Source organism: Bombus impatiens, unplaced genomic scaffold (assembly GCF_000188095.3).
Source record: "Bombus impatiens unplaced genomic scaffold, BIMP_2.2 scf_0129, whole genome shotgun sequence".
Taxonomy (NCBI): Eukaryota; Metazoa; Arthropoda; class Insecta; order Hymenoptera; family Apidae; genus Bombus; species Bombus impatiens.
In genome coordinates, this window is record NT_176548.1 from 836,957 (window position 1) to 853,124 (window position 16,168).

The 16,168-nt window shown below is 46.5% G+C and overlaps 2 protein-coding genes across 10 annotated transcripts in view; one reads left to right on the forward strand and one right to left on the reverse strand.

Annotated features, from left to right (window-relative positions):
* The window catches only part of LOC100743538 (A-kinase anchor protein 200), a 63,130-nt gene that overhangs the window by 26,512 nt on the left and 20,450 nt on the right, over positions 1 to 16,168 (forward strand). For 6 of the 8 annotated variants that reach the window (XM_012381233.3, XM_033318879.1, XM_012381234.3 and 3 more), the window contains 3 exons: positions 4,345 to 4,681; positions 10,295 to 10,447; positions 10,704 to 10,820. In XM_012381233.3, the coding sequence (XP_012236656.1) occupies positions 4,445 to 4,681; positions 10,295 to 10,447; positions 10,704 to 10,820 (507 nt within the window). In that variant the 5' untranslated portion in view covers positions 4,345 to 4,444. Of the gene's footprint in view, positions 1 to 691; positions 1,014 to 4,344; positions 4,682 to 10,294; positions 10,448 to 10,703; positions 10,821 to 16,168 lie in introns of those variants that run through there. The other 2 variants (XM_012381235.3, XM_012381237.3) reach the window with 2 other exon arrangements.
* On the reverse strand, positions 10,766 to 12,460 carry LOC112212179. Of its 2 annotated transcripts, XR_004461026.1 has the most exons (3): positions 11,968 to 12,460; positions 11,555 to 11,892; positions 10,766 to 10,871 (listed from the first exon to the last, which is right to left on the reverse strand). XR_004461026.1 is itself a non-coding variant. In XM_024365090.2 (2 exons), the coding sequence occupies exons 1-2, from the start codon at positions 12,208 to 12,210 to the stop codon at positions 11,776 to 11,778; spliced, it is 360 nt and encodes a 119-aa protein (XP_024220858.1). In that variant the 5' UTR covers positions 12,211 to 12,456; the 3' UTR covers positions 10,976 to 11,775. The 2 variants fall into 2 exon arrangements, 1 of the variants encoding a protein (XP_024220858.1); XM_024365090.2 differs by lacking the exon at positions 10,766 to 10,871 and having other exon boundaries at positions 10,976 to 11,892; positions 11,968 to 12,456.

Genomic DNA, 16,168 nt, shown 5'->3' on the forward strand with positions numbered 1-16,168 from the left:
CGTACGCACGCACGTGCGCCGCGCCAGATCCGTTCACGCATGCGGGACACGCGCCTGAATACGGGACGACGACGTCGCTTCATTCTCTCGGCACACTCGTAATTCTCAATTTCGAGAACAGTGGCCCGAGCAGATGTGCTTTTTTCGACGACAAATTATTCACCTAACATCCCCGCGTCACGAGTATTAGGCGTGTTCGCCTTATGAAAATAATGGACGATTGATTGGGTGTACGCTGTTTATGCGGCGTTGCCCCCGGCCCGTTACTCCGTGGGAATCAAGCCTGCATCGTGCTCTCGCACGCACGTACTCTCGTGCGACAAGGGAAAAGGAATTTCCCTTTTTCTCTTTTTTTTCTTTTTTTTCTTTTTTTCGTTGGACTGATATGCGTTTTTTTTGCCGTTAATGACTCAACGGATGTGATTGTGTGTTGGTCGAGTACCACGTTCGACAAGTTTGTAAAACTCGCGCGCGAGCCTTCGATGCAGTGTCCTTGATTTAATACAGCACGTTGCGTTAATCGGGACGATCGCGGGATCGTTGTACGATCGCGTTTACAAACGTGTTTCATGTTCTAACGCGGATATCTTAACGACCCGTGAAATGTGAAAGTGCGTTTGATCAGCGATTAACCGGACGCTCGTGGAACAATTTTCTGAGTCACTATGTAAATACGCTGAAAATGTTATCGTTATCGTTTCTCGAGAATTCGGCGTTCCCAGCGTTTCGTCGAATCGTGTAGATACAGTTTGGAACGTGCGCTTGTTTTGTAACAGCGATCGAAAGCGAGGACACTACGGCGACAGTAATATCGTTGAAATAGCATAAACGTCGTAGACATTGTCTCATTAGCATCGTTCCAAAGTGTATATATACCGTTGGAATTTAGTTTCCCATACGTTGACCAACGCGGTCTTGGCGTGACATCGTCGTTCAGGCCTTAATAGTTCGACGGCAGTGACCTCTGAATGTGCCTATTAATCTATTGAGCGGATCTGCAGAAAGAAATCTCAGTACGTGTTTTATTTTTTACTATTCGCTCGCAATGAATCGATAATTAATTCGGAGGTTGACATCGAAATCGATATTCTCTTTCTCTCTCTCTTCCCCGTTCTCGGTCGAAATCTACGGGTGACGCAACAGAAAAGTACGTTTGCATGGAACTTGGTATTTTGCAAATAAAGATACATTACAAATGGCGTGTGATAGATAGGATATCGCATTTTATTAAGTGTCGGATCGTTTCATGATTCAGAGATATGACACGATTCCCTTGGCTGTTTTGCCTTGTTTCCAGAAAAACAATACTTACCGTAGTGAGTCGTTGAACCGGTATTTGAAGCGTGAATCGATGAAATAAGTGGTTTCGATGGCGGCCGACTTCCTTTCGCGTTCCTACTATCTGCTTGGCTCTACTACGTTTTACGCATCGTGACTGGTACACCTTCAGTATTCTTTTCGTTTCGCTGGACGAAATATCTCGCAACGCGATGTCGTTCATGATACGCGTTGGATGAGATATCTTGTCATGTTGTGTTGTTTACATAAGACCGGGCGAAATATCTAGCGACGCAATATCGTTCATGCGATGCTTTGAACGAAATATCTCGCGTTTTAATGTTTACGGCTGAATGTCGTTTATCGGTCATCGTAATGTAACATTATATACAATACCTTGCTTTGAATTATCTCATACTACAGAAAAATAAGATCACTTGTTTACAGAAACAGAACATTTCCTTCGTTTAACATTTCTAATCCATTTCACATTCACAAACGCAGTGTCTTACGAATTGAATTTTATGCTAGTCGTTGGACGAGACATTTCGCGTTCTAATGAAAATATATGCGAGATATCTTGTCCAAGGCGTCACATAAACGACACTGTACGGTGAGATATTTTGTGTTCCGATGCGAAGCGGTTAGGGATCGTTACAGCTGTGCCGTGGAATAATATGCCAAGAAAAGACAGATACGTAGGGTGATTTTTTGGCTGTCATCGAATGAAACGGAGAACGGGTACTAGGTGTTATCTGACGATGCAGTTTGCAACCGGCGATATACTAAATATAGGAACGTCAGCGAGAGATAAATCGTAGTAGGTACGAGAGTGAGTTATGAGAGGAAAGGCTATTTTTCCTGTGGGATGATTCCATGCTTCCCACGAGCATACGATAGTTCGACACGTGTTTTGACCTCTCCAACGCTCCACTTTCGATGTACTTTAGCCACACTAAATCTATTTTTTACCGACATACCATCGTGGGTGCCCCGTAGTTGCATATGCTCGCTACACTCGGTAGAGATGAAACAACATAAATATTTGTCGAGTTTCTTCCTGCTGTCTAATGTATGATCGAGACTAATTAAGCGCTTCCTTTTTCTCGGAACGGTTTCCTTGCTTGTTGATATTTCGTAACAGGAATTCTCGGAGCGGCGAGGAAAGTCGTCGAAAATTCTTTTATTCGTGGGACCGAATTTCCTTTGAAAAAGACCAAGTAACGTTCGCCTCGATAACTGCTTGTCGTAATTCCATGGATTCATGGAATTATTAATATGAATTCCATGGATGAAGCGGAACTTTTAATAGTATTTTCTTCGATCCAGCGAACTTGTGCTTTGTACGCTGCGTACTCCAATCTGTTCGGAAAATTCGGTATCGATGAGTGTGAGAGTGTTTCGACAGTTTACAGGGATCTCTATTGTGAATCATTATTCCGTTACGTGAAGATAACGGCGATGGTAAAAACTTCTTCGCTACATAAACTCGAAGCTATTGATAAGTATAGACGATAGATAATTCAAATTGAAAAACACTGTCGATATCCTGCCTTTCTTCCAGGAATTTTTTCCGTCTCTGTTTTGAGTAGCCTCGTCGATATCGGACCATCACCCGGTACATGAAAGATGACTAGCTTCTAACGCATTAGCGCAAGCGTGGTCGGTCCGTGGAACGCAACTGGAAAGTGCAATGTACCGCGAATAGGCTACCACAGACAAATGCTATTATTGAATGACAACGATACGCGCGCAGTTCGAGCCGTGTTACCTTTGCTTTAGTAAAACTTGAATTATCGTCTATCATTAACGACGCGCGATCGATCGTTTTACCTTCGCGGATTTGAAATCGCTCGGTGGCGTTGCTTACCGTGAAGTGTTTGTCGATAGTCACGGAGTTACCGTTAGAAACGTTGCGTTGCATTACATTTTTAACGAAAAATCATCAGCATATGTTTCGATGCTAAGGATTCGAAACGAACCTCGAATTTATCCGTTTGTCGAGATCTCGATCATTTTTCATCTTGGTCTGTCTGGGTACAATGGATAAACCGGTGGTCGGGTAGTCGTGGCCGCAGATGCGTTACGCATCGTAGCTGCGAGGCGGGCAGCGGTGCGTAGCCACGCCACGTGCTCTTTAAACGCGTCTTACACACGAATGCGCCTGGTCTCGTGTTCGACTTCGCCTCGGCGTGCTAGTTTTTCGCACTCCTTGCTCGAACACAACGGATCGCTTCCTCTTTTACCGTGAGAGAAGCTTCGAATCGACCTCGGAACCGTTAACCAACGTTCCTGTCTTTTTAACGGCTCGCAGCCTATTTTCTAGCAGGATAATTAGAGAGATCTGCTCGTTCGGAGAGCCTCTTGCTTCGCGCTTTTTGTCCTTTCTATCCGACGAAGCGATTTCCTTTCGATACCACAACTCAAAAATTATCATATCAGAAACTAACAAATGGATGAAGAGATTTCGTTGAATTCTTTAACGCAATTACCTTCGACGTTTCATTCGCGAGGAATTTCTTTCTCTCGCGAAGCGTATCGCGTTGTTGTACGCTCTTTCTGTTTTCCTCTTTGTCTTTCGTGCAACGGGTTCATATATTATTCATTATCGCTGGTATGCCTTGTGGTTTCTTTCACGAGCCGTGTATGGCAACGAAAAAGCTTTGCACGAAGGTTGCGCTATCGAAGTCGGTCTTGGACGCGAGGATTCGAGTTGCACCTGCAACGCGAATCGACAAGTCTGCTTGTACGAAAATCACAACGATATATCGAGTATGACATTATCCGCATTTCGATACGATACCGGTGAGTCGCGCTCGCTTATCTCTCGATTCCAGGAAACCAATATGTCGTCATGCTCCCAATTAAGAAATTACTCTGCTGCGAGAAAGAGATAAACTTGGTCTAATGTTATACGAACGTTACTTTTGTTGTACTTTGGTGATATTCAAATGCGAAGGGCCGCGCATCGATAAACTGCATCGTGTCCCCTCAAATCAGTGATCGCTAACCCATACATGAATTATCGCGCTTGATGCTTCGCTCACTTTCGCCGCTTGATTGCAGGTTAGTTTTATTCGACGCACGACACCTGATCACAGCATCCGGAAAGCGCGAACGAGAGACAGGTGAGCCAGAAGGGGATAGAGAGGCAAAAAGAGGAAAGATGGGTGCGAGACAGAGCAGAAGGTCCGTGGACATAACGACGACTCCGAAGAAGGAGGGTTTGCCCGCCGAAGGAGGTGTCGGTGATGCCGCTGCACCTGGCGATGGCAAGCTGGAAAGGATCGAAGAGACCGACACGAAGCCTACCACCAATGGAATAGCGCCGCACACGGACGTGGCCGAGGATAAAGACAAGGATAAGGACGATGCAACGGAAAAGGATAAGGATAAAGAGAAGGTGAGATACGTCGGAAACATCGATGCTTTATTTTTTACTTATCGAGTAGAATCGAAAATTGTTATTCGCCGTAGACGTGCGGGTACAGTGGAGAAACAGTGCGAACATGTATATTTAGAGAAACGTTTCTTTACGACCAACGTACATATTTGTTCTCGATGACACACAGCGCTGGCTTGTAGAACGTTCTTCTACAACACGTTTCCTCGAACTCGTTGAAACTTTTTGACCGTTGAAACGCGTTAATGAATCAGCAAGAAACCGTACGGCGCGTAATCGCGAATATACATTTCATTCGATTTTTTTTCTAGAACACAATGTACAACTTGGTTATTAAATTCAATTGATTCACCGACTATAACGCGACTTCTTATTCGACAAGCGGAAGCACCGCGTTGCGTCTGTTGTCGTCGATATGGCGTTCTATGTAACGTTGGACGAGCGACACGTATACTATACACGCCCCGTTACGCACGTGCGTCTTACGTGTGTACATCGCTCGCAGCGTTTTCGTGCTATTCCGAGATCGGCCTAGGAGATACGCCGGGCGTTCGACTCGCTCAGAGAACTCATCGTTGCAGGCAAAAATTCATAAAGCTCGTCTTACTGCGAAACGAGCGGATGCTCTAGTAAAAAATTTTAAAACGGTCGGATGTTGCACCAACGATCCGTCACGTTCCATTCGGCAGGTCGATGAATCGGTGTTATTTTTCGCGAGCGTCGATCCATCTCCATATCAAGGAAATCTGAAAAGCATAACGCGGAGACTGTCAACGGTAAACATACTGTATCGAAAGTTTGAACTGTCACTCTCGTCGAATCGCATAAGCGTCTCGCAGTGTATATCGCGAAATGCTCCCAGCTAGACGAAACCTGATATTTCCTCGATTGAGTAACCCCGGCAGCTGTCATGCACTAGATACGGTAACGCGCGTGAAAGAGGGGCAGAGAGAAAGAGAGAGAAAGACCGCTCTTCTGCCTCTTGCTTTCATTTCCGTTTAATAGCAGGTCCTTTTCCATTTCCTTCTCCATCTGACCGACGACACGAGGGATTTAAAAAGGCTTATCGGTCGTCTCCAATTTTTCCTGCTTCTTGGCGTCGCGATTCTATTATCTCCACCACAAAACTCGACGTCGCGACGTGCTGTCCGCGTGTATTGATCGCTGTACATTTCTAGACCGAGTAGTATAAAGCTCGCCCGAGAAAGCCGTGCATTTAATTTCCTGGAAAAGTGTGTTTTTACATGCAGAGTACGCCCATTGTGCCACTTAACGAAAGCAGGATAGCGATCTTTCCAGAGGTGTGTAACGGTTCGCCTAGATAAACGCTAGAAACAGGAGTAAATCGGACCGTTGATTTTATTCGACGCGAGAACGAAAGTGTTCTCTCCTACTGTTAGTGGAACGTATATACGAGGATCCCGGTTCGAAATCTTTTGATACAGCCTCGGTAAACGTAATGCTCGGTGTCGGTATCGATTTCTCGATCTCGCTTTCACGCACAAACTCACGGAAACCGCGCTAATTCGCCATAAGCGTGTTATCGAGGCCGCAACAGGTTCACGATCGGGTATATTGCGATCGCCATGCCGCGCCGGATGCACATAGAGATAGCGGGATGTCGACGCAACGCTCGGCTTACCGAGATTACGTAGTCGTCGCTCCAGATAGATTCGCGGAAACACCGGAGAGTTGGCTAAATTTTCGCGTAGAAAAAATATCGAAATACCGTTTCGTCTAGGCCGAATGGTGTTGACTCGGTAGCACCGGAGCACAGAAGTGCACGCGTACCGGTAACGCGTTCTCGCGACTAACTGTAACCGCGTCTGTCCGCGTAAACGTTCTTACCGGTGCATACCTAACTGTCCTAGACGAATAAATCTTTCGTCCTGTCGTTGGTTTGCGCGCCTCTACCCACCTTTTCGCTAAACCTACCCACCGCTATTAAAATACAAGGCGCGCATCCGCTCGTCCAGGCATCTCTCTGCAATCTTGCAAAATCTCTGAGCCAGGTGCGCGTACGGCAGTGAGACGCTGCTCGAGAGAATTCGCTCGCATCGAGCACCTGCCGTTGATACGTTTGCCTCAACGACGTCTACCACATTCAGCCAGCGTGCTTGCTGATCTTTTATTTTTCGTCAATGAGGATCTACGACGCGCCGCGCCGGCCGGTGTTTCGCGAATAATTTAAGATATATCTGCGGTCTGACTACGCGAGTCAATCTGATAGGAAGATCGGACCTTACTTTCGTAACCTTGTCCATGTAATTTAACAACATGTGCTTACAACAACACTTACACGTGCAGAAACTGACTCTCATTTCCGTGGGATTAACGGGTTTTAATTAAAAATACAATTTCGGCCTGCCACCGTTCTTTTTTCTATTTTTCGGTCAAACTTTTTATCGGTCGTCGAAAGAGTTCTCGCGGTCGGTCGCGATGCTTGCGAACGTGTGTACGTTGCCGAGTAACCTGAATTCCTTGCGATAGTTTTATTTCGTCGGACAGGCCACTGTTGGTCGGGAACACGCGATGTTTTAAACGGCGCTTATGTAGCGTAAACCATCTCGAGAAAAGCGCTTTCTGAGTGAATCATCGTGCGCTACGCTTCCCCTCTCCAGAAGTCCAAAACCAACTCGGTTTATTAATTAATACGAGACGCGACTCATCTGTTTGTCGCCGCTAATTAAAACTGCGTGCCGCTTGAATTCCATCGGATGTTTTGCGGACAAGCTACTACGTGTCGACAATAAAGGTCGCTGGAAGATTTCGCGTCGAGAAAATCAATTTGCCCCGAGGAACGGGGGACGAGACCGCGTACGATTTTTTACGCATTCCCTGGGCGAGTTAAAGACGCGACACCTGATCTTTTCGTGAGCCTTGCCAATTCAGGGTGAGACCTAAACCGAAGGTGAATTTAATCGCGCATTTTCGAACGCGTTTGCATTGTATATTAGCTGCCGAGGAAACGAAACGGGGTCCGTCTGCCGCTTTGAGAGAATCGAACCGATCACGGAAGGTTCGCGATTACCTGCACGAAATTCGTAGATCCGGTGTCCTTGTCCAGTCACGTTTCTCGTGTGAATCGTTGCGAATTCCTCTGCCGAGATTCGCGTCGTCGTAACGTCGATATTTTGCAATATTTCGCGATCACCGGTTCGTTTCGAGATTCGTTCGAGTCGAAAGCGACCGCGTGATATTTTAGTACCTGGGCTGATTCAACCGCGTGGAATTCGTCGTAGAAACTGCACCTGCATCGATGCTCGTTGATCGCGGTGTCCTCGAATCGATGATTTCTTTGTATGCCAATACCGTTCGATCGAAAAACGCGAATTTTTGCATCGAGCGCAAGGTCTAGCTCGTCGTGTACCTCTTTGAATATCAACTCGTAGATAAATCACTGGCGCGCGTTTCCATGAATATTTAAATCGCGGTTGCGCGCTAGAAAAAACTATGAAGTCGAGTACGTGCGTTTAATTTCATTGGGAACGAACGCGAGCGAACCAACAGACGCGTTTCTCCTCTTTGCGACGTATGACCTCGCAATCGTGGGTTAATCGAGGATGTCAGATAAGCGAAATCAAAATTGACGGGGAGATGGAGGGAGGGGGAGGCGAGAGCCAACGAACGAGCGAACGATCGTTGAAACTTTTCATAATTTATCTTGGCGTGCACGATCGTACGAATGCGAGCGCGTTGTTAATGAAAGATCTCGAAGGATAGGGACTCTGTAGATGAGGATCGTTGGCGCATATAAAGTCTTCGAACTTGTATGCGTAATGCCACTGCACGAGGAACGCGTGCCTACGCCATGCACATTGCTGCCTCTGCCTCTTCGCTTCTGCCACGTAGCCTACAGACTGTCTTCTTTCCTTTCTCCTCGGTATCAGTCACGATAGCGCGATATCCAAGACGCGCGCGTCTTCTTGTCTGGCTGGCAAGAACAAAAATAGCCGGGTATTTACATAATACAATCGAGGCAAACGACAACGCATCCGTATATAGACGATTCTTTCGATTTTCCTCCGATCGTCCAAGATCTTGAACGGTATTTCGTAGCTCGGTCGCGTTGTGGCTGAATAATGATTGGATCGCCGGTTCGATTAGCGGTGTTCAATGTAATATACTCGATGAGTTAACTCGTTCGTAGTATATGAAACACGCTACCAAGTGGAATTGTTCCCGAGGATTTGCATCGATAATAGAGCGAGCTAATGTTTACGCCATCGAAGGCGGTCAGGATCCGCCGCGGCCTTCAAGGAGCGTGGTAAACAATGCTTCGTTCGTCGTATTTCATTGTACCAGAAACGCTCAGGAATGTCGGAAATAATGATTCATAAAATAGAATAATTCAGTATCGCGTACAAAGTATACGTGCTCCGATCGTTATTTACGGGAAACCGAGCAATCAGTGTCGAGTATTGTTCTTCGATTAAACGCGTACACGAACATTACGCCTCTTATTTCTCTTTATCGTTGATCTTAACTCGTGGCTATGCCCCGAACTATAGTCAGGATCCATAATCTCTGCAAGAAGTCCGCGTTTCACTTTACGATTCTTCGGTTGGAGAACCACTGATCGTTCTCTGTAATCTGAGATTTTCGCGGTTTCATCCTGTACGTCGTCCGACAGCCGCAGCTGTCTCATTCTGATAAGTCTCGCAACTGTTGCTGCGAGAGCGCGTTCTCGCTTTTTTTTCTTTGCTCTGGTCCTCTCGATCGGTTCACCGCTACCTACCATTTTCTTGCTGTTCTTCTCGCACGCGCAAACACAAATCGTTTTCTTCGATCGCCGATCGTTCGATAGCTCCCGGCATCGCTTTGGAGAACACGGTGTAGTAAAATTCGCCCTACGCGATGATGTAATCGGGCGGCTGCGGTTCGCGTAAGCGTGGCGAATGACGAAATTCCATGCGCGAGAACAACGCCTCTCGCTAATTTTTATGGATTTACCGCGAAGTCGTATTTTTCCACGCCATACCTGGTAATTTTTCGCTGACTTGCTCTTTGTTTACTTAGATTTAAAATGCGCGTGCTCGCGCTCCTCTTTTCGCATTTGTCTTTGTATATCTCTTTTTTTATTCGACGAAAGAACTTCGATTTATGAATAATAAAAGCAATTCACGCGGCACGAAACGACTTGCTCGAGTATCGTATCGCCTGTGAAAGAAAAATACGGTCTTCCCTTCGAGATCTTGCTTGCTGTTGAATTTACGACGATCCGAGTTATGTACAATATATTCGAAGTAAAGCGAGAATCGACGCGATTGGCGATCGAGTCGCCTACGGTCTCTGTAATTCTTTTACAAGAATCTGCAACGCCGGTGCACCTGCTGTCACGTGCTCCAAATCCTCACCACACACCGATCGATATCGATGCAGATTTTACTGGTTTTACGAGCACCCAAGCACAAATTTTGTCACGGGGATTGTGTTAATATGCGATTGGCTGGATGGAGCCGTGTCGGTGACAGGCTACTTGCGTTCACTTTCGAATCCCTGCGAGTTGCTCCTTTGGATTCGACTATTTAAAGGACCACAACATTTCGTACCTTCAGATGATGTCTCTCGAGTCGATTTTCAACAAGTCTTTCCTTTTCCTCGTTGTTTCAGCAGGAAGAAGTAAAGGCCGAGGAAACGAAGCAAGAGCCGGCTGGAGAATCTCCCGCGGAAACGGCGGAGGTCACAACACCAACAGAAGGCACTCCAGCTAGTCCCAACACTGTCACCTCTCCAGACAACAAGGAAACCAAAAAGAAGGAAAAGGTGAGGTCGATTGTCTTGGAATATGTAATAATCCGTGGTGGTATACGGAAGACGAAACTCCATTTATTACACGGTAAAGTATATACATAAAGGAAGACTAGCTTCGAAGAGTCAGATAGATTGATTCGTCGACGATACATCGCGTGCGTGTATTGCCCGAACAGATTCTATTGTGTACGCAGCTTAGAAGAATAAGACACGTAGTTGCGCGTAATGAGTTCTTTGATCATTATCGATACCGTTTCCTCGTTCATAGATGAAGAAAAAGTGGTCCTTCAGGTCGATCAGCTTCAGCAAGAAGGACAAGAACAAGCCTGCCCGTGAAGAAGCGCCCAAGAATGGAGACATCACCAAGGAGGAGCCTCTTGCAGAGGTGAGTGAAGAATCTTACCTTATCGGATCTTTGTACGCTTTTCTTGCGTCCCTGTAGAATCGAGGCGACGACGTAAACGCGCTGAATCGCAACCACTATCGGAATCGATAATATAACAGAGATAACAGAATTATTAATTACGTTACCTCGTATTTAAAAAAAAGGCGCATTCTGGAAGCGTTATTCAGATCGAAATTTGTCTTTGCGATTGATAGCTATCATCATGGTAGCGAGGTTCGAATAAACATAGAGCACGATATTATTGACGACGCGTGTATGTATAATCTGTTCGGCGGAAACAAAGCAACGGAAATTTAACTGTTGCTTCTAGCAGTATCTGGTCGATTCAGAACACACGTTGCAAAAGACCTGGAGGTGAAACAATAAAATTTAGTCTGGCTCTGACCGATCGATCGATCGATTAGTCGACCGATTCCAGGCGTAGAAAGGAAGTCAGAAACGTCGGTGAAACTAGCGTAACGCAGGACACTGCTCGCTCGAGCGTGATTTGTGCTCTCTTCGATTTCAAGCAATCGGCATGTAGTGGTATAATCGAGAACGACCACGCGATAACCGTCACGGATCGGAAACTCGGCCGGTGTTTAATTGGCCTCGAGACGTCTAATAAATCTCGAACCTTTCGTGATTATCAAAGATTTATTTTACAAAAAATGATAAACGAATAGTGGAACGATCAGCGTTAACAAAGTCAATTATAATACTCAGCCACGTACCGATTTTACTGCTTGGATATTTATAGCTCGGTTCCCCCGATCGACGACTATCGAAAACCTTTTGTTAATTGTACTATCTAAGTGCTTCTTCGTTAACTTAAAGCGTCGACTGCTATGACGCGGCAAAATCCCTTTATCCTTCGCTTTATCGTCGATCGAGATCTACGTTGCAGCACGGATAACATGACGTACACTCGATAAGTAATCGAGTACGATTCTGTTTAAACAACGTCTGAGATTTCCAGCAGCGATTCTAAAAACGAAACGCGTGCAAAATGTCTGTTCGACAAAATGCTCTTGGTTTCGCCATCGTCCGTTATAAATCCATCGTAAAATATCTGTAATAAGATTATCTATCTAAAGTATCTATAATAAGTAGCGAGATTGACCTATCTCCTTTTTCTCGGTCGTACCTCAGGTCGTCGAGCTGGCCACGCGTAGGCGAACCGTAACCTCGAGATCGTCAGGGCTAATCTCCTCGTTTCTTTACCACCTTCTTCATCTTCTGGCTGTTCTCTGTCTTTCGTGTTGCTGCTCGCAGACTCTTTTTCTTTTTTTGCAACCTCGCCACACGGTGGAAAGAGTGGGAAGAGTGAGCAGCCGTGACTCATCCCTCTTGTTCGTCGTTGCTCGCGAGTTTCGTGATAGGCTGCCATGGAAAACCGGCTTCGAAGTCACTGAATTATCCTCCTTGCTTCTCTGTTTCGTTCTACGTTGTGTCTCGTTGTCCCCTCTTGTGTCCTTCCAGAACACGTAATCGTCCTCGTCGCCTCCACTGTCGCGGCCCTGATGCGAGAAAATAAGTCGTTCATAGCGTTCTCTGCTGGCTTACGTTGGTAAAATCGACTTGACCGGATCGAAGAATGGTCGACTGATCGTAAACGACAGCAAGGTTTCCGATTGGAAATTTTGTATTCGATTAGGAAGTATCGATACACGGTACCAGATAGCCGGCAGATAAACGTTATAAATGCGCTCGTTGACGTACGTTACGTTACTATTTATCAGACCATTTTGTAGACGTCTTTCGGAGGATGATGGATGCTCTCGTATCGACTTTGTTAGACGTTGCCATACACGTGTCCCGGTTCACCAAGAAGAAAGATACACACGGGGAAGAAACGGCTTGGCGATATCGTCGTGTTCTCGTCTTCGAGGCTGGAGGCAGCGGCGGCGTCTCTCTCTCTCTCTCTCTCTCTCTCTCTCTCTCTCTCTCTCTCTCTCTCTCTCTCTCTCTCTCTCTCTCTCTCTCTCTCTCTCTCTCTCTCTCTCTCTCTCTCTCTCTCTCTCTCTCTCTCTCTCTCTCTCTCTCTCTCTCTCTCTCTCTCTCTCTCTCTCTCTCTCTCTCTCTCTCTCTCTCTCTCTCTCTCTCTCTCTCTCTCTCTCTCTCTCTCTCTCTCTCTCTCTCTCTCTCTCTCTCTCTCTCTCTCTCTCTCTCTCTCTCTCTCTCTCTCTCTCTCTCTCTCTCTCTCTCTCTCTCTCTCTCTCTCTCTCTCTCTCTCTCTCTCTCTCTCTCTCTCTCTCTCTCTCTCTCTCTCTCTCTCTCTCTCTCTCTCTCTCTCTCTCTCTCTCTCTCTCTCTCTCTCTCTCTCTCTCTCTCTCTCTCTCTCTCTCTCTCTCTCTCTCTCTCTCTCTCTCTCTCTCTCTCTCTCTCTCTCTCTCTCTCTCTCTCTCTCTCTCTCTCTCTCTCTCTCTCTCTCTCTCTCTCTCTCTCTCTCTCTCTCTCTCTCTCTCTCTCTCTCTCTCTCTCTCTCTCTCTCTCTCTCTCTCTCTCTCTCTCTCTCTCTCTCTCTCTCTCTCTCTCTCTCTCTCTCTCTCTCTCTCTCTCTCTCTCTCTCTCTCTCTCTCTCTCTCTCTCTCTCTCTCTCTCTCTCTCTCTCTCTCTCTCTCTCTCTCTCTCTCTCTCTCTCTCTCTCTCTCTCTCTCTCTCTCTCTCTCTCTCTCTCTCTCTCTCTCTCTCTCTCTCTCTCTCTCTCTTTCGGTGTATATCGCGAGGGCCGCGTTCAACCGCGACTTTCACTCCCTTCGAACAGAGAGCCGGCATTCCGAGTCATTAAGGAATTACAAGTGGTGGTGTGTAGCGCAATATGCCTCGTAATAGCGAGATGTCATTGCACAGCGCGTTATGACACCACCACGAACAACGACTTACTGCTCTCCGCCTTGTTATCCCGTATTTCATGCGGACCAGTTCCACGTAACTTCTTCGTGGTATTCTGATCTTTGCGTTTCTATGGATTCCGTTAAAACGTTGGATCGTTGGGGCGTTACACGCGTTATCACGACTGGTTGCCTCCGAGAGTACTTATTCGTTACGTGGAAGACGGGTCGATCGGAGTTAACGGCTGACCTCTTCACCGGTGTATGACCGAGCACGTGCATCGTCGCCGCTTGAATTTGCGTGTGCGGATTTTTTACAGACGAGCACGACTACACGCGGTGTAGTCTGGCGTGGCATACGGTTCCATACCACGGAATGGGAGTGGTGGGCTTGTATTCTCCGAACAACCGTCCTATGGGACGTCAAATTACTCGCGTACGTCCTCTTTAGTCGCGCTCAATTTTTGTTCGCACATTTTGTGCCTTTATATTTGTGTAATTAAAAATTCCTGAGCTCGGTTTTCGCAGCTGAAGAAACTGGTAATTATAACGAGCAGCCTTGTTTCTGCATCGACCCGATTTCCTACGGGAAATGAGACATATCTGTCAGAGAAATCGGTAACGGGGCTGGACGGGACTGGTCGACGATCGTCTATGCTTGTCGTTCATTGTACTCGCTAGTAACGCGGTTCAATGGCCCAAACTTCCCGGATACGCTTACCTCCACTGTGTATTATTTGTCGCGAAAATAGTTTCGGTTTAATGACTTTGTTTGCATTGCAACGTAGATACTTAAGTATTGAGACTCATAGTTAGAAAGGTTGTCGACTAATGCTGGATAAGTCGCCTGTTAAAGATAAACGGTTGTCGTGCGGATGATCAGATTTGCGTCTGTTGGTTCTGCGAGGCAAAGTTGACAAACAATGCTCGAGGTAAAATAACTCTGAATCCGGCGTTTTTCTTACACTCGATCGTTCTCTCCATTTTATATTAAGATTAAACGTCAGCACGGTAAATTGTATAGCGAAGGATTCGTTTGTTCGCAAGAAGCTTGTTAAACTATGGCTCGAGTACTCCTCGCTATCTCTATTCCTGTTGCAATGTCACACTGTGATAAAGGCACAGGTCTGCCTTAAAAATAACGAACACGCTTATTTATTATTCGTCCGGAGACGTAATTTGCGAGACGACATAAATTCGCATAATCGGCTCTCCGGTATCGTAGATATTCCGATCTTAGTACTGACTGTATTCGCTTCTTCGCGAACGTTTTATGCGATCGTAAACAAGTTGGTAACGCCAAGGCCCCACGTGTAGGAGGGAACGGTAGATCAGAGGGTAAGTAGCGTTTCAATTACCCCAGAACCGTTCCCGTGTCTCTTATTTTTCTGTGCGTATATTTGAAACTGTTTCATCATCCATATCAGCTCCTTGCTGAATCTTATCTGCCGCGTACGCTTCCGGCCCCAAATATATCGTAAATACGATCTTATCGCGATTTATGATAGTCCCGGTTATATTACGATATTCTAAATCGAAGTATCCTATAACGATGCTGATTAATGCGACAACACTCAGAGTACCATAGAGTAGAGTAGTAGAGTACACGCTTTAGTACTTTTTAGCAACAGTACTGAACGAAGAATGGCGTATACAAACTGCAAGGTGGTCGACGATAGATTTTCCACGTTATGCGTTGTCCATTCGGATTTATGGGCGACCACCCCCGCCGATTTTCGCGGAATTTAAACCCATTCCTAGGTCTTCGATTCCCGCAGAATATTCTAGGATTCCAAGAACGAGGCGAATGTACAAAAGTCGAGAACACAATAGCTTTAGATAGGTGGGGTAAAATCGAATTATGGCGTAGCCGATACAACTGAACTATACACGATCTAGAGGATAGGGAGAGATTCAGAGATATACGATCGAATAGAAAATCTGCTCGATGTCTGAAGAAGTGGCGAGGGAGGCGAGAAGTGTTTCCCGTGGATGATACGAAGATCGAGATTGGCGAAGGACCGCGAAGAGAGCCAAGAGGATCGCGCTCGAGAGTCTTTCTGTCTGTCTCTCGTGTTCCCGGTTTAGCACCTACGCGAACGTCACATTGTTTCCAAGCATGCACCCTCGCGCAAAGCGCAGCAGGAGAGAAGACTACTATAGGAAAGGAAGGGGTGTGGTCGCGCCCGTGACTCTCGTCCTTTGTCCTTTTACCCTCTTTCTCTTTCTCCCTCTGCTGCGAATTTACTCGTTCACCAGCACGGAGAACGTTCATATATCCCGTGGCTTTTATCGTAAAGAGTTGGAAAGTCTGCAGGAAGAGGTAAAAGGGCAAGAGAAGAGGGAGGGGGTGTGTAGTTGGCACGCGCGGAGTGATATTAATTAACACGACACGATAGGCGAGAGGAGGGTAACTGGGTGGTCGACCGCTGGTGGGTGTAACGGGCCTGAATACAGGAGGTGGTCTGGCCGTGACGGAGGCGCGGCGGCAGCACGGCGACGGCACGGCGGCGG